This window comes from Gossypium arboreum, chromosome 7 (genome assembly GCF_025698485.1).
Source record: "Gossypium arboreum isolate Shixiya-1 chromosome 7, ASM2569848v2, whole genome shotgun sequence".
In the NCBI taxonomy this organism is placed as follows: Eukaryota; Viridiplantae; Streptophyta; class Magnoliopsida; order Malvales; family Malvaceae; genus Gossypium; species Gossypium arboreum.
Genome location: NC_069076.1, coordinates 87,926,659 through 87,949,818, shown reverse-complemented (window position 1 = coordinate 87,949,818; position 23,160 = coordinate 87,926,659). Strand labels below are relative to the sequence as shown.

At 34.9% G+C, this 23,160-nt stretch overlaps 3 protein-coding genes across 3 annotated transcripts; 2 read left to right on the top strand and 1 right to left on the bottom strand.

The window, feature by feature from the left end:
• Positions 1–225: 225 nt before the first annotated feature.
• Positions 226–1,919, top strand: LOC108477201 (uncharacterized). The gene is made up of 3 exons (XM_053031296.1): positions 226–380; positions 1,339–1,728; positions 1,811–1,919. The coding sequence occupies exons 1-3, from the start codon at positions 353–355 to the stop codon at positions 1,852–1,854; spliced, it is 462 nt and encodes a 153-aa protein (XP_052887256.1). The 5' UTR covers positions 226–352; the 3' UTR covers positions 1,855–1,919.
• Positions 1,920–5,703: 3,784 nt separating this feature from the next.
• On the bottom strand, positions 5,704–9,812 carry LOC108458102 (transcription initiation factor IIA large subunit-like). Its single transcript, XM_017757361.2, has 11 exons — positions 9,383–9,812; positions 9,007–9,177; positions 8,756–8,908; positions 8,549–8,606; positions 8,413–8,471; positions 8,081–8,203; positions 6,834–6,986; positions 6,619–6,682; positions 6,375–6,535; positions 6,168–6,251; positions 5,704–6,056 (listed from the first exon to the last, which is right to left on the bottom strand). Exons 1-11 carry the CDS (start codon positions 9,503–9,505, stop codon positions 6,033–6,035), a joined length of 1,173 nt encoding a protein of 390 aa, XP_017612850.1. The 5' UTR covers positions 9,506–9,812; the 3' UTR covers positions 5,704–6,032.
• Positions 9,813–10,670: 858 nt separating this feature from the next.
• Positions 10,671–13,038, top strand: LOC108468406 (protein PLASTID TRANSCRIPTIONALLY ACTIVE 16, chloroplastic). Its single transcript, XM_017769294.2, has 5 exons — positions 10,671–11,257; positions 11,434–11,886; positions 12,005–12,073; positions 12,160–12,218; positions 12,337–13,038. Exons 1-5 carry the CDS (start codon positions 10,823–10,825, stop codon positions 12,887–12,889), a joined length of 1,569 nt encoding a protein of 522 aa, XP_017624783.1. The 5' UTR covers positions 10,671–10,822; the 3' UTR covers positions 12,890–13,038.
• Positions 13,039–23,160: the final 10,122 nt, after the last annotated feature.

Below are 23,160 nucleotides of genomic sequence, written 5' to 3'. Positions count from 1 at the left end.
GTTAGTCTGTCTAATCAAACAACCCTTGTTTGTCCAAAGACATACACAAATGTGCACTAAAGCGGCTAAGGAGGACGCACAAACTTCATTCTTGCTATTTTTATTTTGGTTTAATTTATTGGCATGTGTAAAAGTTGTGGCCATTGGCAGAGGAATGCATCTCAGTTCATGAAATTATTTGGCAAATGTCGGATGTGGATGAAAAACATTGGGAGACTAATATTGGAATCGTCTCTTTTATTTGGTTGAATTCTAAAATGCAAAATTAATTTCGATCTGAAATATAGATCTTGATGAACCCAAGCAATATTGAAGATCCTGATCGGTGCTCACCCACTCGCACAATCATCTCATGCATCGTAATGCTCATAAATCTTCAGGTGCTACTCTCATTCCTACTCTTGATCAACTTCATCCAAGTATTCTTTTATTTTTAAGCTCATGCACATAACATCAATAACCTAATATGCCATAAGTCACGGATCAAGTCAGAACATGCGCATATTTTTTAGTTTAACATGGTTTTGTCTGCTCATTACGTGAATTCTCTAGAACTATCAAAAGAGAAAAACAATACTGAAATTGTTTTTGGTATAGTAAAGTTTTGATTGGATGATAGTTATTGGTGTGAAAAAGGTTGATTTGTTATATAGTGAAGGATGGTCAGACATGGTCACCACCTTCTTGTGGGAGGAGTCAAGAGGTGCAGCACCATTCCAGAAAGTCAACAGTTCTTTCAAAAGTCAAGGAGAAGGCTGGAAGATGGCGAAATAATTTCCGAAAAAAGAAGGATAACCATGGAGATACCAACTCCACTTCCTGTGCTGTTAGATTTGAAGAGGACGATGGTAACTACCAAGATGAACATCCTGAATATCTTGGTGCCCCAAGTTTATTTACATGTCGAAATGTGTATTTTTTTCCTCATATTTTATTTCTTTAATTACAACAATTTAGTCTTTAATAATTGAATTGGATAACACTGTTAAAAGAATTTCACTAAATTTAATTACATCAACAGTTTAAAAAAAAATTATTCTCATCGCCAAATAAATAAATAAATAAATATATTTAATATTAGGTTCTAAGTTTTCCAATTCTGAATTTTGCAAAAGCAGATTAAAAGTGGAACTTTTATTTATTTATTTTGCTTGCATGGCTTCCATATGGCCTTAAATTGGTCACTGAGTAATTTATTTTATATTAAAAAATGTAACATAATCCAATTCAACAAAATTCTTCTGATGCTTTATTGAATCAATAGAGTAGAAGAATATGTTGAAAGAGTAGAGGGAGTGAGAGGTTGCAATTGTTAATCCCATCAGTGTTGATTTGCAGTGTATGAATCGGAGCTAGCACCTGAGGCATACAAAGAGCATGCCAGACAGAATCCGAGGGCGGTTCCAGTAATCTCAGAGAAACATGTTTTGACAAGCAGTGTGAAAGCTGTTTCTGAAGCCGATCATGTAACAGAGAAACATGCATCGAGAAGTGATGATGGGGCATTAAATCCCGGAGAGAACAAATGGGATAAAGGGGTGTCAGTGAAAGAGTATATAATGCACAAATTAGAGCCAGGGGGAGATGAGAAGGCACTTTCTCAGGTAATATCTGATGCAATGCACCCTGCTGCTGATGCTGGTGTAATGGGCAAAATGAAAGTGGCTGTTAACTCTTTGTTGGGAAGAGAAGACCACCCACCCCAATCTACAACCATTTCTCAAACTGGTAATTTCCCTTGAATCATAGCTATTCATTATGTTTGCAATTGCGATTAAATTAATTTGCAACTTGTTTTCATTTTTTGTAGTTATGGAGGAAGAGAAGAAAGGAAGAATACTCCAAACCAATTGAATATGAAGCATCAACATGTAATCCAACCAGTTCAAAGCTTGTATGTAAGAGTCTTCACCTGTAGCAAGTGGTTTGAGTGTGATTTTTGTTTGGAAATTATGTACTGTACCCCTTTTTTTTCTTTTTCTTTTTTTGAGTATAGGATAAGAGGTTCAGAGGTAGCAATAGTTACTGAGGAGGGTGCAGAAGGATCATCCATTATTTACATATTAAAGTAATTGTAAGGTTTCTTTAATTGTATATGCAAATTATGGTTGTGCATTAGAAATTCAATCAACAAAATATATACAATTTATAAGAATTTCGAATTTAAAATTAATGCTAGATATGAATATACATAATATTAATATATAGATATTTGAAGATTAATCAATGCGAATTAAATATCGGCTATGATTTTTATACATAAATTCTTTTTTAAAATGAAAAATTCAAGTGTGAGGAATTTATAGGAATGATTTCATTTGTATCAAAGTTTTTAAAAAATTTAATGATAATGCTCTAGAATAACGTATTTTTATGTATTAATCATGTGTTTATTCTGGGCTTGATCCTACTAATTTGAGCTATTTATGTCTTTTTATCGATTAGGGACTGATTTGAAGGCAAAAGCAAAATTAAGGGACAAAAGTGCGAATTTAGAGACACAATGGGCTGATATGCGACACAAGAAAAAGATTGTGCCAAAAGTGTGAGCATGGAAGACACAAGGACTAAAAACGCAAAAAGAAGAGATTTTATTTTATAAGACACAAGGACTAATTTAAGTTAAATTAGACTATCTCCCTAGCACTATAAATAAGGGGTAAAGTGACTCTATTTGGTGTTGATCTTTTTCTGTAAACCTATCTAGTCGAAAGTTGTCAATATTACCCAAAAAGGGTTCTTGAGGCCTAGAATTCGTACTTAGCTTTCTCACCAAGTATTCATCGTTTCTCCGCACTACGGGTTGACGCTTCCGTCCATGGCCCTTAAGAAGTAAGCTTTTCAGCATATGCAAAGGCGGCCGCTTTATATGTTTTGGAAGGATTACATAGTCGGTTCGTTAACTTACTGCGTCAGAGGTTGGCGAGCCAAAGAGACGAAATGGCGTGGGATTCGCCATTGAGAAGCGTTGATCTAGCATGGATTACTGGCTAGAGTCAGGTTCCCTAAAAATCGTAAGCCTAATATTTGGAGCTGGTGGTCGTAGGGGTCCTCTTCCACTATAACTGGCTTACTTGAGTTGAGAAGGGTCATTTAAAAGCCGAGGATCGAACCCAAGGCGGAATGAGACAACTAGAGGCTGGAATCTACCAATAAGAATTTCTTTTCCTTCAACTCTCTTTATTATTTTTATTATTTTCATAATCACAATTTCAGTCAACTTTAGATTCTGTTTTTTTATTTTTTCCAAATCAAATCTTTAATTCTGTTATTTTTTTTATTTTTTTCTGTCACTCAAGTTTTCTTGGGCACGATTCTGCCCAGGATATAGAGAAATAAGCATTCATATAATCCGATCCCTGAGGATTCGACCCTACTTCCCCTTTACTGTTCTTTTTCATTATTTTACAAGGAATAAGATATTTTTGGTGCTCCAACGACCGCATCATCTAAAAAGGAAAATACTCAAGGCTTGTGGCCTGTGGGATTGACGTGAGTGAGTAGGGATGACTATATATTTCTGGGAGCGAACTCCAGGTGAATATGAAGTGCATAAATCTCATGGAGAGTTCGATCCTCACTCAGGATGAACGTTGGTGGTATGCTAATCACATGCAAGTTGGACGGGAAGTGATGTTTCCAGTGGCAGAATGAATCATTGTACGATAAAAGCTTATACTTCAAAAAATCAATTTTCTTTAATTCCAAAATATATATTTTAAAACTTATTTTATTAAAAACAGTTATATTTTTTTACAAATATAATAAAATATTTTTATATTATTTATTTTAATATATAAATTTCCAATAAACTAATTTTTCTTTTGGAAGCAACATTTAGTGTCAATGGGAGGGAAAGAAGTGTGAATTAAGGCAGTTGTGAAGAGATTAATTCAGCCATTGCGAAATTCTGGTGGGGTAGGGTGAAGAGGATAAGAAAATTCATTGCATGAGTTGGGTTGGATTAACAAGAAGGAAAGAGATGGGATTCAAGGATCTCTTGGTGTTTGTTGGAGGATTTTGAATAATAAAGATGGTTTTTGGGTTAGAATTTTGAAGGGAATTTGTTTTCCAAAATGTTGTTTTATGATGGAAGATGAAAAAGGGAGGGGGGGGGGAGCATCTTGGGCTGGGTGGGAGAAATTTTTTGAAAGAAAATGTGCAATGGCGAAGGAGATAGAGTTTTAATTTGGGAAGACAGGCGGGTACAGGGTGCTAAATTGGAAAATGAGTAGAAGGCAGTGAAAGTGTGTGAGAAGAATGGAAGTTGAATAGCATTAAAGATGAGGGTGAGGGTGATTGGAGAATATGGGCGATAGTTAAAGAGATTAGAGCAAGAATGTGGAATATGGATGGCTCAAAAGATGAGGTGCAGATGGTGTAAGGAGTATGGATTTATTGCCCCCATCCTCCTTGGTAATGCCTTCACTATTACCTTTTGTTATTGGAGTCTTGTTTTGTTGAATATTGTCATTTACAAAGAATAGCTTTGGGTTTGACTTTGACACATTTCAACAACAATTTCTCCAACAATAACTACCTCTTTTTGAGTCAGTTTGGCTGTCTCAGATTCCCCAACTTCATCAAATCTTTGATCCAATGAATCTGTCCTTTTTTGTTTTTTAACCTTATTTTTCTCACTAAAATGGAAGAAATATGATGTGTTGGTGTTGTGAAGAAAATATTAGCCTCACAATAAGGAACCAAAAAAAATTAAAACCCCTCAGTCATTTGCAGTAAGTGACCGTTAGCCCATAACTTCTTAACGGACGGTCGTTGAAAAATGTATTTTCCTCGTAACTACTTTTAACTGACTGATGACCTCCAATTTTCCCGCTTTCCAAAACAAGGCCTCCATTCCCTCTTTTTCTCTTTCCCCCCCTTTTTTTTCTTTTATATGTCTGCCATTGCCATGTTTTTGTTTAACCATTGCTAGTTTTTGTGAGTATTGAGATTTGAGAGTGTTAGAGAAGAGAAAAAAGGGAGATTATTTCTTTGTTTTCAACAATGGAGGACTGTGGCAACATATTTGAGAAACAAGTAATTGGGGTAAGCAAAACCAAAGTAGGGAAGCCACCCACCAGGCTACAAAAGCACGCCCCAGAATCTCTTAAGCTTGATCAAATGAAAGCTGCCGAAGCTCCAATTCCCATTCCGCTACTCACACCCCTCGCTTCATCGCCTATTTCGTTCCCCGAGACGGACGATTTCATGTTTCCAATGCCAAACAACATGAATACTCCAACACCAACAGCATTTGGGTGGAAACCACCAGTTAGAGCAGGGTTTACTGTGGAGGCTCCCACTTTGTTAGCTCTGTTTCACAACAAATGTGTTCTTGTCAACGATGCAAAATGATTACAACAACCAGTACTGTTCATTAAATGGGGGATTTTCTCTCCATTGTCGATAACAGTGCCCTTCCCATCTTTTATAATTCGTTCTAGGTTAGTTGATGTTTGCCATTACCTTATCAATTATGTTGATTCTTTATATTCTTTTCTTACTCTGTTTTTGCCTTACAATAATAGCAATACAGCTTGTTTGATTTTAAGATTTGGCTGTTGGTAATATGCTAACAATATCTCAAGGCGAGATGTGTATTTCAGCAACAAGCAAGTGATGTAGACGCAAAGCGTTGGTTTAGATTTTGAAACCAAGCGGACAAATACTTACAAGTAAAGAAAACAAAGGGACCCGTAATTAAATTTAACCAAAATGTCTAAGTATATGGTAAAAATGAAATTACATATTCCATTGCAGAAGTTTTTAGAACTGCAAGAAGCTGTCTCAAGTAGTCATCCATTCTAAGGCCGAAAATGCTCTCTTCCTTTATGTACAATACGACAACCATCGAACCCAAGTCTTAAGGAAGACATTAAAATAAAGCATATCCCATGCCCCTCAATCAACCTTTCACTCTAATAATAATTAAAAGACAAATTACGAAACACAGAATAACACCCCTTGACTTGCTCTTTTTAAGGCAACTGCTGCAATACGATGGCGACTACATTTTTCTCTTAACAAAATCAGAAATCAAATTCGCCTGTTGCCTGCAAATAGATAACATCACAAAAACTAGGGTTAGGAACAGAACAGACAATACTGAAAAGGAGAAAGCACCAAAGAGAAAAAAAAAAATGCCATATCAGTGACATGCAAACCTTATTAAAGAGAATGTCTTTATTGTTTATATGCATGATGCCATCCTTAAGTGTGCACTTCCATCGGCTCTTTGTACGAGTCACCTACAAAGAAAAACATATTATGTCATCATTTCTTGCCAGCATGAACATTATAACTTGTATAAATACAAATTATGAATAGGTCATAGGCAGCAATGATGCATGCTGCACAACAAGCAAAATCACCTTGTCAAATTGAGCCAAAACTAGATGTTGTGTGTTCAGCTCCTCTCCCTGGTCCACATCATCCAAATCATCTTCATCATCATCTTCATTCAATGGTTCATCATCGTCATCATCTACTATATCATTTTGGGGAGCAGGGGCAGGTGTTGAAGCCTGAAGGTCTGGCCAGGAAACAAGAAAAGCAGGTCAACCAAAAAACCAAATAGAAGATGCAATCCTCAATTCATCCATTGATTAAAGTTACCATTTGGAGCTGGTGTGTTCACCACATTGTAGTCCTCATTAACAACTCCTTGATAATTGTATATCTTCAAGGTGAGAGAAGAAAATCAGAAGGCAACAACATTAAGTTAGCCAACTCTCCAATGATAAACAAAGAAAAATGTCCATTTCCATCACTAAGTCGCAGAATTACACAACAAGATTAGGAATTCATCTAAGAAAGCCTATGATACTTACATTGGGAGTAGAAAGCATGTCTTCGTACGGATCAGGAATTGGACCATCCAGTTGAGGAATCTTTGATAATGACTTAGATAACTCTGCCAAGATCTTGCTTTTTGCAGTGGTTGTTGAGTGACGTCTATCCAGGAAATTACCACCCCTACTTCCCTGAGATTAGAAATATATGATTAAAAAGGGTGTATAATGCATTAATAATAAATTCAAACATTACAACATTGACTCTGGTACAGAAGTACCCTTCTGGTTTAATTAAAATAAAAAAATTTCCTCACAAATATTCATCAAATTATACATAGCTCAGAGCTTAAACTATATTTGCTTTTGCCTTTTTATTACCATAAAAGGTAAGCGAAAAATGAAAATAATGCAGGGGCAAGAGAACACGGTTTATCTGAAGCAGATCCAAGTATCTAACAATAATGGATAAAATGATTTAGGCTAACAGATAAAAGGAATTCATATAAGTGAAGCTAAACAACATCCTCTTCTCACACTGATCTTAAAGACTTGAAGAGTTTTAGCCTTTGAGAACATTCTGTGTCAGATCAAAATCTACTCAACAACACATCATTTAACCTTTGAGAATGTTCTTTTCTGATTCATAGATAATAACTACAAACCTAAAACCAGTACCTATAAACATAAGACCACCATAACTCCAATACTGTCCAGAATCAGAATTTCCAGGATGAGATTGATCTGTGTCAAGTACTATTAATAAACTTATCCCTACTCTATTCTCCATTTAAATAGAAGAAACTAGCCATATTCCTACCAATCACCAAAGACCAATATTTGATCAAAATAACATGAAGCCATCACAAAGGAGAACAATAAGCAGTGCAAGTTAATCAGATTACTCTTATAATTCTCATTTCAATATTAGCATTTTAGCCAGATATAATTAACAGATAGCTTTCTATCTGCCAACAGCTTATCAAGTGATGTTAGATTAAGTTGGAAAGCTCTTACCTGCATAAGACCCTCTGCGGTGATAACAGCCAATGGGTAGAAAGCATGTAATTACAGTATTTCCAAGTTTGCAATATCAAATCAATGGTTTAAATTACCATGATATTTTAATCAGGCTGTAACATCATAGATTCAAGAATCCTTTTTCTTGCCCCGAAGAAAATTAAGAACAAAGGATTCTATGACTTTCTGGGGAAGGAAGGCAAATCCATGGTCCACAAAACAATGCTGAACATGATATACAGGTACTAAACAAGATAACAACTAACCTCTGCCTTTGCAACTTCAGATGTAGCATCTCCAGCTCCATCTTGTTGGGGTATATATCCACCATTTTGGTATTGTGCAAAATCCTCACGTTTTCTCTTTCCAGATGACATCATAAAGAAGTCCTGGAATTTTCTCAGTTATTAAAATTAATCACCAGCTTAAGTAATACCAGTTCATTTAGATGGGAACAAGGATTATTGAAGGAAATATATCCCAAACAATTCAAACCATTGGGATTTGAAATCCTTTTTGTGCGACCCAGAAGTTCACCCAAACCAAGAAAAAAAAGACAATCTCTATGCATTGTGATGCCACTCAAAACAGTAATCACCTGTGTCAGGGGTTGATTAGAGGTTCCCCTGTCCACCTCCTCCCGCCCTTCCACATAAGCTACAAGAAATCGAAGTGAATATTAACAAACCATAGTGGGTTAAAACTAATTGCTCTTTTAATGTTGTCATACTAACCAACATTAACATCAACACTTAGTGGGGTCCTTTGATTTGACCAAGCAGAAGGAGATTGCTGCATAAGGGGGAAAAAAAGAATACATCAGCAATAAATCTACAGCAATCTCAAAAAGCTACGTTTCCTTTATGTGGCTAGTAGGTAATTGCAACAGCCATAACACAATGTCGCATAAATGAAAGTGACACTAACAGAACATTTCTTACCATATACGGGCTTGGCCTTCCACCTTTTATGTCAGCATTACTGCCATTATCATTCACGGGAGTAGGATAATCACTACCTCCAGTAGGGATGTTATACATAGAACCATCCGCACTACCCGGCAGTGGTGTAGGAACTGGCGTTTGCAATGGAGTCTAGGCAAGCAAAAATCTCACATAAAAAAAATCACAAAACAAGAACATCCACCATGATTTATAAATTCATAAAAGCACTGGAAACAGAACTAAGTTACCGGAGGGAAAAGCATATCAGCTGTAGGAGTTTCGTATTCCTCCGTCCCTTCATAAGGAACATTAAGATCGTGCACAGGAGTAATTGCGCTACCAGGAGTAGGCTGTTTCTGCGAAGACCTCTCTATCGGACCCAATATTACTCCCGCTTGCATCATCTTCGCTTCCCAAATCTAAAACCCAACATCCAAGGCAATCAATTCAACTATACCAGCTCCAATGAAATAAGATCAATAAAAAACCCTAGTACTTCAATCAGATCAAATCCAGACCCGAAAGGAGTACTAAAAATATGTATTTCCCCCCTAAAATAATGAAATCAAATACTAAAATTTAAAAAAATCATATAAAAAAGAAAATAAGAGAAGGATTGTGTACTCCTTGGAGTTCGTTGAGGACAGCTTCGCCGGGTCCACCGTTGTTGATGAACTCTTCACGAACCTTGTTGATGACATCTTCGATGACGTTGATGTAAACCGAACTCGTTGTGGTCGAGGCCATTTTTTCACAAATCTTCTATCTACAGCTCCTCCTCCTCCTTTCTCCTCCTCGATTCTTATTTGACTTCTTCCAAACAAAGAAATGTCTAGGATTCTACAGTTTTCCCGGGAAAAAATATTAGGAGAAAAGGGAAAGAAGCATGGGATTGGGATTGGGATTGTGAAGCTTAAAGAACTGATCGATCAGATGAAATTAGAGAAGGGGCGACTTAGGGTTTGAAGAATCGGAGCTGAGAGAAGAGAGAGAAAGTGAGAGAAACAGAGGAGCGGACGAGAAAAGGAGAATAAAGACTACAATATAAATAGGTTTGCATCCGATTATAAGAGTGAGGCCACGTGGCGTAATCTCAAGGCCTCTTTCTAGCCTCTGTAGTCAGTACAATTTGTTTGGTCCAAATCTATCCTCAGTCCATGTACTTTGACAAAAGTTAGGATTTAGTCCATGCACTTAAAAAGTTAAAACCTAAATTATTGTTGTTAATTTTTTTTATTTAAAAATCTCAATTCAATCATTAACATAGTTAGTATTGTTCATCAAAATTTACCAACTCGGTTATGAAGTGGCATAATATTGACAAAAAAATAATTATTTTAAATTAAACAAATTTTGACAAAAAATAGTAACAATATTAATGATAGGATTAAGATTTTAGTGTGAAAAGTAGATGTCAAATTCTGTAAGAACACAGGGACTAACAGCATATTTTGAACTTGTTGTTATCCAATCAGAGTATTTTGTTTTGGGGGTTTATTTATTAGATGTAGTAAAATAATGGAAAGGAAGGAGGAGTTTGATCACCGTCCACGTCCATTGGATACTTTTGTCCATATATGGGGGAGACACATTTTTATCTCTCTTTTTAAATTTAATACAAAAGATTGATTTGGTTACAGTTGAGCGTTAAGTTAAATAGAGAAGAACATGGCATGGTTGAGCACATTTCTTACACCTGTTTGTGCTTGGTTCCCGTGGAGTGTGGACCATGGCTATGGGAGTTTGTGTCTGGTGAATGGATGAAGCTTGAAACTAATATAAAGTGTTGACGGTCGGATCTGTCATTTTCTGGTGGTTCAACATAAAATCTAATGTGTTTCCTCAACGACTGGTGTTCGAGTCTCCTGTAGTAGATAAAACTCTGACTACGTGGCTCAACTCCATTTGCTGCCTTTCTATCACCTTTCTCATCTGGATAAAACGCAATTCGATTGCCATTAGCCACAGAGATTGACTACTATTAACAACTAAATGGACCTTAGATAAGCATAGAATTGGATTGAAGGAGAGAGTCGTCCCTTTGCTTTGAGTTGGAACAAATCCATGGCTCCATCTCTCACCTCCAATTCCTTTCTCTTAACCACCACGCCCCGCTCAAGGGTAAACCTCAAGTACCAAAGGCTCGTAGTGTTTGCCAAAGGGTCCGGTCCCTTCTCTCCATTTCAGTTCGGGAAAGCTAAAGACAACCCTGAAGATGGTCAAGCTGAAGATACAGGCAATTCTAGTCCTTTCCGCTTCGATTTTGGTAAGTTACCTGATGTTAAGACTTTGGTCCCCGTCGTCAGTAACCCTTCCTCGGGTTTATCGTTTGGGAACGTTAGAAGAAAAGACCCAAGCACTGTATTTGTGGCTGGCGCAACCGGCCAGGCCGGCATTCGCATTGCACAGACGTTATTGCGCCAGGGTTTCACCGTTCGTGCTGGTGTGCCTGAGCTTGCTGCTGCCCAGGAGCTGGCCCGTCTTGCTGCCCAATACAAGGTTAGCCACAATAAGCTCAATTTGCTAGTATGATTAGATATTTCAAATGGTGTCAAGGATGCTTTAAATTATATATCAAATGTCACTTTATGGAGATGATATATATAATTCATAGATTTAAGGGTCATGTAAAGACCTAAATTTGATCTATCAACACTAACCTTCTGTCAGCACAGATCATATCCAATGAAGAATCAAAGCGTCTCAATGCTGTAGAATCCACCTTCCAGGATGCAGAATCAATAGCCAAAGCAATTGGCAATGCCAGCAAAGTAGTCGTCACGATCGGCCCTGGTGAGAACGGTCCCACTTCTGCGGTCTCTGCATCAGACGCTGTGCAAGTGATCCAAGCAGCTCAACTAGCCGGCGTAGGTCATGTTGCAATAGTGTATGATGGTAACCCGGGGAATGGTTCTACTTACAATGTGCTCGATGGCATCACGTCCTTCTTTAGCAACCTCTTCTCTCAATCTCAACCATTGAGTCTGTCCGAGTTCTTGCAAAAAATAATCGAAACTGACGTTAGCTACACGTTTTTAAAGACAACCCTGACAGATGATTATTCGGAAGAGAGCTCTTACAATGTTGTGGTGTCAGCTGAAGGAAGCATTGGTACAAACGACTACAAAGTAATGTAACATAATGTAATGTAATGTATGCAGTTTTGTCTGTTCCATTGTAAAAAAAAAAAATTCTTTCTCGATCAGAATCTCTGTTTGTCTCAATATTTTTGAAAACTTCGTTCAGGTTGCGAAATCCCAGATAGCATCTTTAGTGGCAGATGTTTTCTCCAACACAGCAGTGGCAGAAAACAAGGTACATTCATTGAATCTGTTCTTCCTTCTCATGTTGATTTTTTGTTACATATATATTTATGTCCTAATGGTTGCTAAATGAGGCAGGTTGTGGAAGTTTTTACTAGCCCATCGGCACCATCGAAGAGTGTAGACGAGCTTTTCAGGTAAATTGCTTGGGGACTTGAATTGAATTTTGTTACTTCAAATAGATGTTATAGAAAGGTGCTATATTGGTGGGCAAAAACTATGTTGTAATTGATGTTTCTGTTACTTGCTTTTAAGTGCTATTCCTGAGGATGGGAGAAGGAAGGCGTATGCAGAAGCCACCGCAAGGGCTAAAGCTGAAGAAGAGGCAGTATTAGCAGCTGAGAAAGCTCGTGAGGCGGCCGAAGCAGCGAAGAAGCTAGAAGTGGAAGTGAAGAAGCTTTCAGAGCAAGAAGCGAAGGCAGCTAACCTAGCTGAAGAAGCCCAAGAGAAAGCACAGGTAGCAGGGGCATCAATGGAAGACCTGCTGAGTAAAGCAAAAGACTTCAGATCAGGACTATCTTGGGAAAAATTCAGTTCCCAAATAGCCACTGCAGTTCAAAAGGCTCCAAATGAGGAGAAGCCTAAAGTCCAGATAGCCACAGTGAGGGGGCAAACCACGGCTAGAAATCTACCGTCACAGAAAGCCAATGTGAAGCAAGCTCCATTATCGTTTTCCCCATTGCCAAAGCCAAAGGAAGTATCGAAGCCAAAACCAAAACCAAAGGCAAAAGAGGCAGAGAAAACAGAAGTGAGGAAGGTGTTTGGTGGGCTGTTTCAGCAAGAAACCATATATGTCGATGATGACTGAGAGACAATCCTTTCAAACCAATAACTTTGTGTCGACTCTTTCGGATATTTTCTTTTTCTTCTTTTGGTGCAAATATTGTCCTATTATTTGTGTAATAATTGTTGGGAAGGCTAATGTTACTTGTTCTTGTCTTCTAATCTGAAAAATAATTTTTCTCAGGCATTGCTTTACTCGAAACCAAAGTGAGTAGATGCTGACAACAATTCTAAACACAAACTATTGGCAAGTATTAGTCAAATTTTTTATGGTAATTAAATGAAACCTGTTATAATTGTTCTACTATATAGGTATTATCAGAACATCCATATTCACCATTCCTTGCCTTTGTCGGATATAAACCCCAAGGCTGAAGTTTTGTTAATATATATTTAAAATTATAACAAATTTGTTACTATTAAATGATTTTCAAGGGTCTTATGAGCTAGATTCCGTTTTGGACAAATTCTTTTTGCTATACAAATCTCTTTCAAGTTTAATTATTATATAAGAGGTGTTTATAGTGGTGTCGGGCTGGATTTGGAGTCTATCATACTCCTCTAACCTTGGTCGAATTGTGCCCAAGTAGAGTTTGAGTGTGAGTTGAATGAAGGTATAATATTAATATAATTTATGTTTGTTTAAATTATGTTTAAATTCGCTCATATTTGTAAATAATTAATTCTATTTGTTTTAAGTTCATTATTTAAAAATAATAATTTATATTATTTTAAATTAATATTTAATATGTATTTTAGTAAGATTACAAACATATACACCCTAAGGCATTCTTTAATGTTTATATTACAATATTATAGATTTAATTTTTACGTGATACAAATGATATAATATGTAAAAATAAAATAAAATAAAACAATAAGTTACAATATTGAAAACGAGTTGGATTCAGGCCGATCTCCAGCTTTGAATATTAAAACCTAAGTTTAATCCATATTTTAAATAGGTCTTATTCTCTTGTGTTCATTTTTTGAGTCTAATATTTTTGTACAAAGCTTCAAATATTAGGAAGCACTTTAAACTTGAGTGACCAACTCTTGAGCAAGTTTATATGATATTATGGCGCAAACAATATATCAAGTTCTCCTTATCAAATAAAAAATAAAAAATATCATAGGTAATTTTTTTATATGAATTAAAGTTTTATAAAAAAACTATAGTACTACCAATAAGGCCTTGGCAATATTGGCAAAAGCTGAGGTCCTAGTTTTATCAGGTTCTTGTTGGATTGCCATGTCATTTGTCAATTTCTTCATTCACTATTCATTATATTGGTTAAATTTTGTATTGTAATCAATCAGACGTATTATAACAGCCCGCCGACGGAGTCTTTGTAATTGGTTACTGTTTGGCTTGTAGTTGGTAAAATAAGGATAGAGGAGTAAGTAAAGTGTTTATTTTAGCCAAGTATAGTATTTCGTATATGTGCCATTTGGCGAACTCTTAGGTTTGGCGAGTTATGTGGTTTGACGGGCTCTTATATTAAGTGTCCTCCTAACTCAGATGCCTTAGGCAAACTCGTTAAGTTCGCAGTTGTTTAGATTTGTTTATTATTTCAAAATTATGGTTTGGATAATTAAGTTAAGATTTAGTTAGAACAGAACTAAACTATTGTAGATGATAAGACTTAAATTATGTTAAGTGCACTTAATCACGAGAATCAAGAGTGTTAGTGGAATTATTTGACTTTTTCACTAATCATTGTTTCCGTATTTAAGTAAATAAAAATAGCGATGGTCTTTCTGAACACCTTTACATTTTTTTCTTCTTTGATTTTCTCTAAAACTTTTTGAAAACCTAAGTTTAGAAAACCTCTCCAAAGTGAAGGTTTACAGTATTCAGTTAACTTATACGTTAGTACCAGCTCACTGGTAATTACTGATGAACCTTAGGTTACTCTCTAAGTCATTTATGTGTTTCTCATTTTGCATGCATAGATCTTAGTATAGTGTGAGAAGAAGGAAACTTCCTAATTCTAGACTAAGTGTTGTTGGTTCTTACATGCATGATCAGATTGATAGATTGATGATATGATATGTTTAATTATCTTCATTTTAGCTCAAGAAGCTAACGTAAGTCCAAACGATAAAGATTGTGCTAGAGTTTCTAGTGAGTTCCTTATTACCTCTATGTGTTGTAATTTTATTTATTTTATAATTCGTGTAAGGTAAGTAATCCTCCTTTGTAATGGATGAAAGATGTTATGTGGGTAATGGTTATCCAAAGTCTTCAATATGAGTACAACCTGTCTGTAAGATAAAGTAAGCATCATTCTTCATACTTAAGCCACTACTATTTGCTTCTGATATGATATGATATGATATGATATGATATGATATGATATGATATGATATGTGGTGATGCAGATGAGGAGATATGTTTGTGTAGCCTCAGATAAGACAATTATATTGCAAACTGGATTGGCAGATCACAATGAAACATGCTATTTTGAATGAAAATGATATGAGGAGTTAATGGGGAAAACGTATGTGAATATGACTGAATGATATGCTTCTGATTCTGAATTATGGGTGCATGTCTGGCATGAAGATAGATTTTTCTAAGTTATATTAAGTTTGCGTATAATATACGCCTGAGTGAGAAGTAAGTTAGCGTACTGAGTCTGTATGTGTCCTGTATACGCCATTGGGCATACTATGTGTGTGAATCCTTCAAAAAGGTTCAGATATAATATCAATAATGTTATGTATGATTTCTCTTTGAAACCTACTAAGTTCATTTGGACTTACTCTGTTACCCTTTTACCTTCTCAGGCTTGCTGACTGAAGGAAGGCTTTATAAGAAGGACTACGCCAAAGTGTTGCTTTTATCGTGAGCCAACTGCTTTGCGTTTGTTTCATGCATGACTCGTGGGGGTGGCACATAAGAACATTTTGGAAATGATTTGTATAAAGAACTTTTGTTTTGATAAGACTCTATTTTATAATACTTCTATTAAGTATTAATACGTGATTTTAAATTAATACATTTTGTTTAATGAAATTATTATATTTGCACTTATACACAAAAATGACTTGAATGTTATTTAAACTATTAATGATTCCATTTAAACTGAGTAAAGCAACAACTATCAAATGATTTATATTTTTAACTTTATAAAATTTTAAAAGCTTCTGCCAAAAATGTTTTGAAGTTAGTTTGATTTCAAGTAGCAACACACCATACTTGGATCCTATCATAGGGTCGAGTTTGGTGTGTTACAATTTTGGTATCAGAGTTAAGGTTGAGCCGATTATCGAAAAACCAAAGGTTGAGTCACGCCCCATAATACATGATACGCCTTTGACTTAGTCCATGTGTGTGTTAAACTAATCTAAAATCTTTTGTATTGTTGAAAAAAGATGTCTGAAGGATCTAGAGATGTGACTGGAGAAGAAATTGAGAATCATGTGGCCCCGGTTCCTAAATAAGCACCTGTAGTTAGTCTGGGAGTTGCTGGGAATGCTTTTAGAAATGTTTTATTCATGATGATAATACAAATGTTTGACCAGTTTATGGTAAATACTTAAGCCCCCAACCTCATCAACATCAGCAACCACAACCAAAAGTGGTTTGCCCAAGACAACCTGCACCACCAGTTCCGGTTGCAACTGTACCTAAAGTAGACCCTGTGAAACAAATTCGAAAGAGAGGTGCTAAAGAATTTATGGGTGATTAAAAATTTCCATCATTGGTTGTTACTGTGCTAACATGGATGTTAACTATCATTAAGTCAATCGTCACGATGTTGACATGGTGATCTATGTCAGCAAAAATAAAAAGTATTTAAAAAATTAAGTCTAGAATGAATTTAGACTTCAAATTGTGTAAGTTCATTTGAATTTGGACAACTTTTTGACTAGATTTGTTCTAGTTATAGTTTTCTTTTAAAATTAAAAAATTAAAAATGTTTTACAAATTTTGTAAAACCTTATTAAAATTATAAAAAATTAAAATTAAAAAGTAAACAAAAAGTAAATATTATTTAAAAATCGAGACTGGAATGAACCTTAACAAATGAACATCCAACTTCATTCTACATGTAGTTTTTAAATTATAAAAATTTTAAAAATTATAGAATTTAAAAAAATTATAAAACATTATAGAGAAATAAAAATTAAAAAGAAAGTATATGTCTATGCTAAAAAATTTATATATATATATATATATATATATATAGTTTTTCATTTTATGCACATGTTTGACCATAAGTCTAACTGTATTTTTTGATATTATAGTTTTATATCGTACATTGAAATTAAAGCTCCGTTTGTTTGCAGGAAAACATTTTCTGGAAAATGTTTTCCTGCTTTTCCAGTGTTTGTTTGACTGAAAACATTTTCCATTTGGAAAATGTTTTCCAAGACACAGGTAAAATACCTTACGTTTTTGGAAAAATGTCTTACGGATTTCATTTCTATAAGACATTTTCCGGTTCCTCCTTCATCCAGGTAAGAGTCTTCTTTTTCCATTCTTCATCCATTTTCCTTCTTCCGTTCTTCATCTTCTACTCCATCGCATATCTTCTCTTCTCAGGTTTCTATTTCATTTCTTCTCTTTCTCTCTTTCTCAAGCAAATCTCGTTCTTCTTCGCTGGGTCTTGGCTAAGGTATCGCATAAAGCTTTTTTTTTCTTCTTGTTCTTTACTTGTCCACATTTTTACCGATTTTATGCCTGAAATTTTATGCCTTTCTTTGTTTTTTTATTTTTAATTTTTTTCTAGGTTAGGGTAAATTCTATCGATTCAGGGTTTTGTATGTGCTTCTGTATTAAGGAAAAATAGAGTTCCATATTCCTTTTTCTCCTGAATTTATACTTGTGCTATTATTGCTTTCAACCTTTGTTGCTAAAATGCAACATCAAACATTGATATTGTGTTATACTAGGACTTTGACTGTCCAATTGGCCCTTTGTTTACAATGATTGGACAACCAGACAAGGTTGATAGTGTTAAAAAAAAGCAAAAACCTGAATATCAATTTATGAAATCTCAAATAACCAATGTGGACACCATAATTGAAGCAATGTTTTGTTTTGGCTTCCTGACGAACACGACCTCCCTTCACCCTCATGATTCAATGGTTGCAATTTCCCTTTGGCTTAAAGAAGCCAAGCCAATTCTTGCAATTTGCATTTTGTCACAGATCTCAGTAGATGTACAATTTTTTTATGTTATTTTATTCTATGCATAAAAGTTTGCAACTTTCTCCTTTGCTTAATACCCAATTAATTTCCCAGTTTTGTGCTAAAAGATTAAATTTTTCTTTTGATGGAGTTTTATGTTTCAAAGTGTACAAATTTTAAGAATCCCATCAGTTTTGTCTCTAAAATGTTTGTAACTTTTCATTTTTGATTGATCTGCTCTCAATCTTTTATACTATTTGGATAAATTTTGAGTTTTAGCTAAGCTGTTTAAGGCCATTTATTTTTGGTTATGGTGTTTTTAAGCAGTATGTTTTTGTTTATATATATATAGTAGATATGTTTTTGTTTATTTCCTTTGTGGTGTGATTTAAGTAGTTGCAACTGTGCTAGTTCGAATAGAGTAACCTTGAGCTTCATTCAGAGATGTAGAATTCCTTTGGCCCTTCTTTCTCATAGCTTTCACTGAGGAAGAAAAGTTCATGTTCTTTTCTTTAGCTTCATCTATCTCGATTTGTTCTTGTCTGCAATCTTCATTGCAGAAAGGCATGTAGAATAATCACAAATAATTATACCCCTCCACCATTGCAACATCATTTAGCAGATTGAATGGGAAGTTTAAGAACGGGTAGAATAGTCAAAAATCTCGTGAAGTAGGAGTAAGAGCCATTGCTAACCAGTACAAACTAGTAACTTTGGTTACTTGGGTAGCTGGGACAAGTAGAGCCTCTTGATTGCATAGACTAGTAAAGGAATTCTTGAATAATTAGGCTGCATATTTGACGTCGTTTTATAATGTTTTAGTTGCATCTTTTTTGAGAATGATTCTTGAGATAAGTTGATGTTTTTGATTGAACTTTTTTTTTTTAAAATATGCAACGCGATTTGTGGTTTCAAATTCGTTTAATCCTTTGATGTAAGAGTAATTACTAGATTTGATCATTTGATGCTTGAGATTCGACTTTTTCTGTTCTTTCTTCTTCTTTTTTCTTTTCTGAACTAACAAAAAGTTAATCTAATGTTTCAATTTTCTATATTTTTGTATTCAATTCACCTAACTATTTTCTTAAAGTTGAGCTCAAATAAAATTAAAATGAAGAAAATACCCCAAGTACTATGATAGTAACTAATTATTAATGTTAACAAAATGCCCCAAGTTTAGCTAAATGTGGAGAATCAGATGAGGTTTTGGTTCATTTTTTTATGCTATTGCTGCGTTTTATAATATTTTAGTAAAGTTTGTGTGTGTTTCTACCAAAGATTTCATTTTCAAGCTGCTCTATGTTGACTTGGGTCTCTTTTTTCTTTGGCAATCAAGTTAAAGAAGTATTAATAAACCAGAAATGACAAGATGTTACTATTGGATCAAGAACTACAATATAAAGCCTATGTAGAGAAGAAAAATATGCCTACTTTGCCTGCTCAAATTGTATTATAGTTAGTTGAGTAAAGAAATTACCACATAACTTCGTAAGGGTGAAGATCAGAAAAGAACAAAGAAGACCATTGAAATTGCAACCCAAAAGTGTTGCAAATTGAAATAAGAGCTAATTAATAGTCAATTCTATAAAAACTTGACAGGCGTACTTCCCAATAACAGTAAATATTTTATTACAAGAACCAAGTTTCTCAAAGGCTAGAACACCGAAAACATTCCTATACATTCTCAAATAAACACTTACCTTCTATTGCACCGAATTGAGCTATTAATATTATTTTTGTTTAATTACCCTTTTTTTTATGAAAAGCACTAAAAACTGTTGGAAGAATAAGGGATTAATTCAAAAATATGGTACTTTATGAGCTTAACTAGAAACAGAGAGTAATTTAAGGGATTGATTAGACAAAGTACTTTAAGAGCTTAACCGAATACAATATATGATAAGGGCTTATGTAGGATATTTAGAAAAGACTAAGGGCTTTTTTTTAGCATTTTAGCTTTTCTCAAAATGCTCAAGATGCTTTAACTCTTTCTATATCAAAATAACATGAAATCTCTACACGTCAAAGGAACCATATGTCTTAATTCTTTCTTTGTCAATATGAGGAAAACAATAACAACAAAGGCACTAAAGTATTGCAAGCTCCAATCTTTTACTAGTTCATATTCTCATGAGGAGCCTTCTATAATTTTTTTATAATTTTAAATTTTCTATAAAAAAATTTAATAAATTTTGTTTATGATTTTTAAAAATAAATTTCAAATTTTAAAATGGCTTAATTAATTTTGTTTTATTGGGTACTACAGTTAGTGATGAATATGTCTTGAATTATGCCTTTTTTTTTGTTATTATTTAAGTTGAGGTTGGTTAGTTAACTCCATTCCCTTTAGTCATGGTAACTTTAGTCATGGTAACTTTAGTCATTGCTTGAGAAACTTTCATATATGTATGTATGCACTTTAGTCATGATAACTTTAGTCATATATGTGATATTATGAAAAGTTTGCATCTTTTTTGTAGTGATCAAATATTTGTGTGGCATTATTTTCTGTAGATGGATTGTAATCAAGGTCAAAATACAATTGTCGGATTCGTGGCTTCAGTTTTAGCTTTTGAGGCTCTTTGGATTAAAAAATTAAAAACTAGAAAGGAAATTGCTTCTCACCCTCGTGTGAATCGAGATTATGAAAGAGAAAATTATATTAATAGTATTTTATATAGTGGTGACCAACATTGTATTAATGTGATAAAGATGAGACCGATAGCATTTTTTAATTTGTGTGATATTCTTAGTAGGAATAATTTGTTACAGTCAACTAAATCGGTGAATATTAGAGAGCAAGTAGTTATATTTTTACATATAATTGGTCATAATGTAAGGTTTCGAGTGATTGGATCTAGATATTATAGACCAATTGAGACAATTCACCGTTACTTTAAGGTTGTATTGAGAGCTATTTTGAAATTGTATAAGCTAGTTATTAGATTACCAAATGAGTCAACTCCTAGTGAAATCAGAAACAATCCAAGGTTTTATCCTTATTTTAAAGATTGTATTGGAGCATTAGATGAAACTCATTTTCGTGCATCCGTTCCACTTAGCATTCAAGGAAGATTTCGTAGCCGTAAAGGGGGGACGACACAAAATGTATTGGCTGCCATTACATTTTATTTGAAATTTTCCTATGTTCTAGCTGGTTGGGAAGGTAGTACAAATGATTCTCATATTTTAAGTGACGCACTTTCACGCCCAAGAGGATTAAGAATTCCGGAAGGTAAGAATTATAAATCATTAAATACCAAATATTTTTAGTAAGCTCATAATTTATTAGTAATAATTATGTTTTGTAAAATCGTAGGTAATTATTATCTTGCTGATGCTGGATATGGCATCCGAAATGGATATATTACCCCATATCGTGGTGTCCGATATCATTAAAAAGAGTTTAGTGCTCAAAGGTCTGAAAATGCAAGGGAACTCTTTAATCTTCGTCATTCATCATTGCGAATCACTATTGAACGTGTTTTTGGAATTTTGAAGAAACAGTTTCGTGTATTAGATGCTAAACCATTTTGGAATTTTCAAACTCAAGTGGATATAGTTTTGGCTTGTTGTATCATTCATAATCATATAATGGGAGTTGATCCTAGTGATTTACTTAATCAATGATTATACGAGGAGCCTGAATCTGATTTGATAATACCAACTTTTACGGAGCGAGAAGAAAGAGAAGAAGCAAGAGAATGGTCTGCTAAGAGAGATGAAATTGCACAAACTATGTGGACTGATTATATTGTAGCACCCCAAACCCGACCCAGACGTTATGGCCGGATCCGACATGCCACATCGAAGCGTTCAAAACATTTTATATTGTTGATCCAAAAAGACCTACTTAGTGTTTTAAAAGATAATTTCATTATAGGTTAAAGTGAATGGAAGCTGTGCACCAGGTAGGAAACCGGAAAAGAGGAGGTGAGTCTATCGGACTACTTAAGTACCAAGCTCCCTTCGGATCCAATCCTAGACATGTACACCGCCATTGCCACACCTTAACGTCATGTATATTTCTAGGAAACCGATTTGATTAAGTCATTTTTAGGAAAAGTGATTAATTTTGGAAAATACTTTCATTACGGAAGCTTTGCTTGTTGTCGTGTTATTTTGAAATCAATTGTTGTTTTTTTTTTTGAAAACGCGCCCTAAAGCTATCCAATTTCAACAGTTAAAATAAGTAATACCTATCTTAGTAATACATATTAAAAACCATCAAAAATAATTAAGCGGCCTTATTACATTTAAAAACCCAAACCTCAACGTAAATAATAGGATGTCCAGTTCACGAAGAAAACCAAACTTTCGAATGGGTGGCCACTCAATTCCTCACAACCCAAGCCCACTATGGTTGGGATTTCTGCGTGGATGAAAATAAAAGGGTGAGTTTGGGGAAACTCAGTGTGTAAGGAAAACCCATTCAAAGCCCAAGTCACTCAAGCCTATTGGGCCTAAGCCCATTCAGTAATAACAGATCGTCTTGGACGAGCCCTTTTCAGATTATAATAAACCGGGCCTTAGCCCTTATTCAGATAATAAGATGGCCCATAGGCCCATTTCAAAATACATGCAACATCAATAACATATGCAAGCCCATTTGGGAGACTACTCAACCCACCAACCACTACACTCCACCCGCACCAGCCCTACACTCCATGTGGGGAATAGCTCAACCCACCCATTTAACACTCCACAGCAAAAATTTTTCGCTCGATTAATAGTAAATTAAGGCAAAGCCTCTAGTACGTGGACAAGCCACTTTCAAGACTTCCTCGTCAATATCCCAATCCCATGCATCGATAATAACAACATGGCATGTAGTAAATAACAACATCAAACATGTATTTAGGTCAATTTAACCCTAGGGGTATTTGTAATTTATCTACTAGGGTAAAGCGTAAATTTTTCACTTTTAAAGGTATTTCAATAATTTATCTATTTTAGGGTTTTTCATGCATATTCTTACTTTTCACGGACTAACAGAATCACGTACCGAGGGTTCTTACCGAATTGGGCCCGTTGGCCCATCATTCCAATTTTAGCCCATTAAACCCAAAAATATCAAGGGCACAGAAATCATGCACTTTGCAGTCCAAATTTTGCAGCTTACCAAAAACATTAATCGATTTACCTCACGAGCA